The sequence below is a fragment of the Haplochromis burtoni genome, unplaced genomic scaffold (assembly GCF_018398535.1).
Source record: "Haplochromis burtoni strain Fernald_Lab_line unplaced genomic scaffold, NCSU_Asbu1 Contig_1311, whole genome shotgun sequence".
NCBI lineage: Eukaryota > Metazoa > Chordata > Actinopteri > Cichliformes > Cichlidae > Haplochromis > Haplochromis burtoni.
Window position 1 is genome coordinate 47457 of NW_024583672.1, and position 7903 is coordinate 55359.

Sequence of the window (7903 nt, forward strand, 5' to 3'; positions counted from 1 at the left end):
CCAGTTTGCTCAAAATGTGAGCGTCATGTCAGACATCAGCAATTATTTAATTATAATCTTAAAGAAGTCCAGCACTACTCAGAACATAACATAAACATAAACAGAAACCTTGAATTCACTCCCACCATTTGAATGCAGCAAAGCTCTTGTTAATGCATTTTTTAAAAATCTGCATTTACATGAGCTTTGCACTTGGTATTTTTCTTGATCATTTTCTTGATCATTTTTGAACAGAATGATTCCACGTGTTGCTTTAGAATATGAAATTGCATTATCTCTTCCTTGCTAATGTCCAGTGTTAACGAATTGATTTAGAGAGTTCCACCCACTCTTGTATGGCTTGCATGCAAATATTTCCTCATGTCTTCCATCTGTTGTGCAAAGTTGATGATTTAAGAAAGTGCAAGTACAGTGAAGTACAGCTGTGAAAACCGATTTGCCCTGTGCAATAATAAGAAAAGATCGTTTCATCATATCAGGAGCACAATGTCAAAATAACATTTAAATCCAGTCAAAAAAGGTTATTTCTCAAACTATAAATGGCAGTGCTATGTATGTAAAAGGTTTCATGACTGGTAGTGCTTTCTTTGCAGGTTCATATTTAGATGTGACCGTTTGATACATTCTTTGTATCGTACTCTATTTTGTAGTGATGAATGTTGTAGGTCAGGTTTTTATGGGCTTCCTGCTCCTCCTCCCCCCCAAAAAAGCTTTAAAAGCCACAACTTCTGGTGACTCTCTTGTTCTTGTTTACACCTTTCTCCTCTCTAAATTGCAGCTGAGAACAGTTTGAGCGATGTATCCTCAAGGTTACCCAACTGAAGCCGTTCCATTGCAGGCTGTGAGTTATGGCGGACTCCCTGGTCAGCCTGGAGTGGTCCAGCACACTGCTGTGAACATCACCGCAGGGCAACAAGTCATCACTGAGCCCCCCAAAGACCATATCATCTGGTCACTTTTTTCCCTTGTCTACGCAAATCCTTTCTGCTTTGGACTTGCAGCTCTCATTTATTCCATCAAGGTGAGTTTACTGTGACACATCTTACTTTGTTAGAAATCACATCTTTTATGTGCTTGCTCTATGTGATAAAAGAAGATAAAGTTATCCAAAATTTGGGGAAATTGAAGTGTTACAGAAGCCAGAACCTTAAAGACGACGTGGAATAAAAAAAATATATAAAGAAAAACAAATATATATGTTTTCAATAAATTAACATGCAATATGGTAAAAGGTTAAAATTACACAAAAGAAAGGAGTTCAGTTAAAGGAAATAAGAGTATAAAAAATATGCATACAAAGTACAAAAAAAATCAAATAGACCATTACATGAAAAAAAAAAAAGAATATGGTACCGGAAAGAGTTCAGCATGATAAAGTCTTAAAATAAAGTGGAAAAACAAAAAATATTCAATAAAAAACAACAAAAGGAAATTAATATTCTGTCTTCATGAAATTAACCACCTGAATTTATTTAAGCAATAAATCAAACAATCGTCTTACCAAAAGTAGTAAAAGCAACACGGAAGATATCAGATGACATTAAAATGTCTGAGTGTAAGAGAGTGTAGTGGACAATGCAATGAAGTGGCTTTGCTGAGACAGTACAGGACAAAATAAACTATAAACACAGAACAGCTGATTCACTGTAACTGTAAAACTATATAAGCTACCGTCTTTTGCATTTTGCATGTTTAAAAAAAATCTGTGCTTGCAAACAAGAATCTTAATATTTTCTGGGACTATGAAAGGATTATGTTTAACATCTGATGTTCTGAGTCTCTCATTGAACATGTGTTGGACTCCAGTTTTTAAAGTGTATAAAATACTTTCATCCTTCCAGGCCAGAGACAGGAAGATGGTTGGAGATATGGATGGTGCACGACATTATGGCTCCACTGCTCGCAATCTCAACATTGTTGCCACAATCATAGTTACCACTGCAATCCTGATTACCATTATTACGTTCAGTGTTATTACAGCTCAAGCAGCTTCCTATTACAGTACCAGTTACAGATACAACTATCATTATTAATTACTTTATAATCATTTTATAGATTATACAGTTTCCTCCTGCTGTGATGAGGTCACATTTGTGTTTTCCTGCTTAGAATCAATTTTACAACCTTCTAGAACCTTTTAATCACATCATCTGGAAAAGAAGACATTTGACAGAAATCTTAAATGGAAGTCTTCTTTACTGATAAGTTTTATTTTCATACTTTGTTACTTGATAACAATATCCTGTCAGCAAATCATTGAGAATTGAAAAGCTTCATATTTCAATAAAGGTCCCTCTATATTACTGTTCAAACATGTTTGTTTGTTTGTTTTGTCTGTTTTTTTCCCAACAAGTTTTATATACCAAGAGTGGGCAAAGAGACCAAGTTGTGTGTATTCCGTGTCAGAGAATGAACTGACAATGTTTCATTCATGTGCAGCTACGACTGCCACTTTGATAAGGGGAATGATGTACGTTAACGTCCCAAACTTTGCAGCTCCTGGTACGTGACTACAGATGACAGCATGTCAGCAAGTTTGAGTAGCTTGTGAACTCGGTGTCCTTCACCTTCATGGACAGAGCAAGTCCACCTCATTGACCACAAACATTCTCTTTTCAGATGTTTAAATATATAGTTTAGAAAATAGACTGACTGTGGAGCTGTTGTTCAGTATTTCTTTTTTTTTTTTTACCTGCTGTTGAGCAGGAACATTGTGATCTCCTCTCTGAGACCACAAAAACACTCAAATGCTCCACCTTTGTCCTGTAACATGGAGTAAAGAGAGACTGAAGTCCCCCTGACTGCACCTTGCCATCACAGTTGAGGGAAAAAAGGACTTGACACCCAGCCTTATGTGTTAAAAATGTGCTGAAACTGGTCAGAGGGCTAAAACAGAGATTTACACTATATGCTAAGCATTAGATATACATCTGATAAATATGTTAGCAGAGAGATCTGAGTAGTGAAAATGTCTATTCAGTCTAATCTAGTTTTTGTGTGAAGACATGATCCACTATTGACCTTTTATTTCTTGTCTGAGTTTGAGAAGATAAGAACTGTCTTGCCAACCCATGATTTTGAGCAAGAAAAATAGTGTTAAATGTTGTAAACACAGAATTATGATTCATGTGGGATTTTTTTTGTGCCTGTCCCGTTCCACACTGTAGGAATCCGAATTATTGCCTGAAGGCCAAGAAAAAAATGCCCAATGGATTTAATTTTCCAAGTTGCCATAATGATCCATATTGAATCCACTTGATTGATCTTTATTATTTTATTTTATCTTATTTTAAAATATGATTACAAACAAAACAGACATGACTGGGGGATAGGAAAGGGAAAAACATAGACAAGAGACATTTAAGAAAAGGAGAAGGAAAGAAAAACAAAGGGGAAGAGGGACAATGAGAAAAGACACTAAAAAATCCACAGGATCCCCTGCTGGAAGAAAAAAAAAAGAAAACAAAACAAGCAAAAATAGAACAACGCAGTAATAAGACCACAGCAAGACCCTAGATAAATATAAGTAACAGTAAATAATACATATTGAATGTTACTGAGCAGCACTTAAGACCGACAATGCACGGTATGCTTTGAGGCAGCAGCCAAGGAAGATATAGTGTGACTTTGAACACTCGCATGTTTACCAGTGTGCTTGAGTGGTGGTCCATGGTGGTTCATGTCAAAATTACTTCCAGTGTTGAAAGGTTACTTTTAAAATGTATTCCACTAGAGATTACAGAATACATGCCCCAAAATGTAGTTTGCCACGTATTCCATTAAGTTACTCAATGTGAGTAACGTGTTCTGAGTACTTTGGATTACTCAATATATTGTCATGGTGCTGACAACTACATGAATGTATCAATCACATCCTGCAAATTCTTGTTTTTTTTCTTTACCAATTGGTAATATATATAACTATATCCTGGAGAATAAATAACTTAACTATCAGTGCAGGCGATTCTAGAAAGTGACAGTATTGTGCAATAGAATAAAGGGAGTAGCAGCATATGATGGGGGGATGAAACAAACATTCAATAAGGTAGTGTTGGGTAATATTGCACGGTCTGAAAGGGAACAAAATAACATTGGTAATAGTCTCAGGAAAATCACCTACAGAGTGAGGAAGAGTTATAGTGTCTTATTGCCACCGGCACAAAGGATTTACTGTGGCGGTCAGTTCTGCATTTCGGGGCAATGAGTCTTTTGTTGCGTATGGGGGCATGCATGGGGTGACAGGGGTTGTCCATGATAGAAAGAAGCTTTTGTAGCATTCTCCTTTCAGACACCTCCTCCAGGTTCTCAAGTCTGACACCCAGGACAGAACCAGGCTTTTTAAACAGTTTGTTCAGCCTGTTGGCATCAGCTGTCTTCACCCCACTTCCCCAGCACACAGCTGCAAAGAATACGACGCTCACCAACACCGAGTGATAGAACATGGTCAGCATTTTCCTACCAACATTGAAGGACCTGAGTCGCCTCAGTAGGAAAAGCCGACTCTGCCCTTTTTTGAAGACAGCATTGGTGTTCTTGGTCCAGTCCAGTTTACAGTCCAAGTGTACCCCCAGGTACCGGTAGTCCTCAATGATCTCCACATCAGCCCCTCTGATGGTGACAGGGTTAGTAGGAGGAGCCTGCTTCCTAAAGTCCATAATCAGTTCTTTTGTCTTTGTGATGTTAAGTTGTAGGTGGTTTAGCTCACACCACTCGACAAAGCTGTCCACCACACTAGACGGTCGTGGTTCAAGAGTTCGGAGATGTGTAGAGAGTGAAGAGGAAGGGTGATAGGACAGTCCCGTGTGGCGCCCCTGTGCTGCTCAGGATGTTATCTGAGTGGCAGCTCTTCAGTCGGACATGCTGTGGTCGACTTGTTAAATAGTCCATAATCCAACCTACCAGTGGAGAGTCCACCTGCATTTCCGTGAGCTTATTCCCCAGCAGTTAGAATGGCCCAATCAAAGTCCAGATCTAAATCCAACCAAGAATATGTGGCAAGATGTGAAAACTGCTGTTCACAAACGCTGTCCATCTAATCTGACTGAGCTGGAGCTGTTTTGCAAAGAAGAATGGGCAAAGATTTCAGTCTCTAGATGTGCAAAGCTGGTAGAGACATACCCTAAAAGACTGGCAGCTGTAACTGCAGCAAAAGGTGGTTCTACAAAGTATTAACTCAGGGGGCTGAATAATTACGCACACCCCACTTTGCAGTTATTTATTTGTAAAAAAGGTTTGGAATCATGTATGATTTTCATTCCTCTTCTCACGTGTACACCACTTTGTATTGGTCTTTCACGTGGAATTCCAATAAAATTGATTCATGTTTGTGGCTGTAATGTGACAAAATGGAAAAGTTCAAGGGGGCCGAATACTTTTGCAAGCCACTGTAAGTTAACATATGATGTTAACATAAGATAAGATGTTAGCTTGGTGGTGAGTAGCCTTCAGTAATAGTAATAAATCACACAGCAATAGTACATAGAAGATACTGAAGTGGCAGGTAGCTACCACAACTAAAACAAACAGTAAATGGACTGATTCTTATGTAGCGCTTTTCTACTCTCTCTATGCAACATGCCACTTTCACCTAATCACTTTCTCTAAACTGAGTGCTACATTCATACACATACACAATCCGATGGATGCATCGGAGAGCAACTTGGGGTTAGTATCTTGCCCAAGGATACGTGACATGCTAACCTTCAGTTAGTGGATTAGTAGGTTACCTGCTCCACCTCCTGAGCTACAGCCACCTCGCAAGCCACAAAGGAGTTGTAGACTAATGTTAGTTTTTGAAAAAGAAATACTTCCAGATGTTTCTGTAGGTTGGAGGTGGAGTCTTTTGACACTGAGAGCAGCTTGGTTGCTGGCAAACAGAGTTTGCATTAAACAGTCAGATTCTGCCCATCCCTTTCTTCTTTAAATGTGAAGTGGTGATCGAATTTGAAAGTAAGAAATGGATTCCTGCCCATGGACTGCTGGCTTTGTTGTGCTGGCTCCGGGTCCATTGTGTAACTGCAGCCACCAACATCAACAAGATGCTTACATTAGAGGCTCTTATTGTGTGCTTTGTTTGGGTTTTAATGAGTTTAATTACCAAAATTGGAGAGGGGATAGCCGAAACATATGAAACCGGAAATCACTGTTGTGTAATCCATTTATTTCAACAAAACTGTATTCTAATAATAATCTATTCAAAAGGTAACTATCATGAAATACAGTTACTCATATTTGTGTATTTTAAATACGTAATGCCAGTACATATAATCAAAAACACTGATTACTTCCACATAAAACCGAGGACCCAGCACAACACTGTTGAGATCATTTAAAACTTTTTAGTACAGTACAATTGTCAAGTTTTAAACAAACATTCCATTGACTCCCTGATGAGATAAGAGATCATGTACTGCTTATGGTAAAAGAAGGGTCATATATTGACAAAGAACCAGAAGGAACCTGAATGGAGGTGTTGTCCTGCATCTGAAATCCAAAGAAATAATCTGCAGTTGTGATGTTTGCAAAATACCTAGAGACGTGTTTTTATTGTCAGTGACCAACAGTGCTCACATGGAAATGATTTTTGAAAAATATACCAAAATTATGATTGGGAGAAAAAAATACTTTTCATTTTTTTGCAATTGCTAAATGGTAATCATATGAGGCTTAGCTATACCTAATAGTAAGACTTTTCTGGCAACAGTTGACTAATTTAAAAAATATTTTTTCTGTCGAAGGGAACACCTTTTGGTCACAATGCTGCATTCAATATGAATGTCCATTGTGCATCTTTTGAATACAAAACAACTAATTTCTTAATGTAGTTTTTCACTGACACCCAGTGGACACCGACACATGTGGCACATGTTTGGAAAAAACAAACAAACAAAAGAAGTAATTAAGGTTTGCAGTGTTTAAAAAATAGTTTTTATTATTTATATTGGGCCAAATGAATACAGCAGTTTTCTTAAGACACTTTATATCGTAATTTCTAGACTATACAATAATAGACACATAACCCCAACAATCATACGACCCACGTTCAGCAAGGTGAAAGTGGGGAAGAAATAATATATTTTAACAGGAAGAAACCTCTGGCAGAACCAGGCTCAGGGAGGCGGAGGCCATCTGCCTTGACCGGTTGGTGAGATTAATAATAGCCAGAGATTTATAATAAATAATGATTAAATGCAGAGTGGTGTATAAACACATGAAATGAGTGAGTGAAAATGGTGAGTGAAGAGGAAACAATCAGTGCACAGCAAGCAAGACCTATTGCAGTCTAAATAAGGGAGAATTCAGCAGAATGATGTCTATCTCCCGAATCCAAACTGGGAGCAGTTTTGGACAGAAAATTCTGTCTCCCTTTCTACTTTTAAATACCTTAGAAATTAAGTCTGTCATCTGAGAACAAAGTGCTGTAATGCGGTGATGCGGTACTATGAGGTCTATGAGGGCCCTGATTCTTCAAGCCCTTGTATGCAATAAGTTTTATAGCCTGAGTTTGTGATGTGTACTGTTAAAAAAAGTCAGATAAAGTTTTTAACTGTGAATTTGGCTGCAATCTACAGTAGCAAGGTCTCCATGTAAGCAGAAGTGCTGTTGGGTCTCCGCAAGGAGGGAGGTAGATCCTCAGTATTATTGAACAGAATCATCAGATCTTCTTCACTCTGGTGTAAGAAGTTAGCCGTTGTCTGAGTGGGTGGAGGGCTGAGCTGGTTTAATTGAAGACCATTGAAGAGGCTGATTACAATAACTCACACACGAGGAGAGGAGGGAGGCTGAGACTGGGCAGTGATGGGGATGGGGTCAGGCTGTTCCAGATCTGACAGCAGGTCTTTACCCAACACGTTCTCACTCCCAACTCGTCAAACGTGTGACGCATGGTCAGGCTCCCTCTGCT

The 7903-nt window shown here is 38.5% G+C and overlaps 1 protein-coding gene across 1 annotated transcript; it reads left to right on the top strand.

Annotated features, from left to right (window-relative positions):
* The first annotated feature begins 714 nt into the window (after positions 1-714).
* Positions 715-2315, top strand: LOC102308293 (dispanin subfamily A member 2b). The gene is made up of 2 exons (XM_014331090.2): positions 715-1021; positions 1842-2315. The coding sequence occupies exons 1-2, from the start codon at positions 797-799 to the stop codon at positions 2031-2033; spliced, it is 417 nt and encodes a 138-aa protein (XP_014186576.2). The 5' UTR covers positions 715-796; the 3' UTR covers positions 2034-2315.
* Positions 2316-7903: the final 5588 nt, after the last annotated feature.

What these genes read in the sequence shown, in the direction of transcription:
- LOC102308293 (XM_014331090.2), top strand. Translation starts at nt 797, where the DNA reads ATGTATCCTCAAGGTTACCCAACTGAAGCCGTTCCATTGCAGGCTGTG. An exon ending in CTCTCATTTATTCCATCAAG is followed by an intron (nt 1,022 to 1,841) that starts GTGAGTTTACTG and finishes TCATCCTTCCAG; the next exon opens with GCCAGAGACAGGAAGATGGT.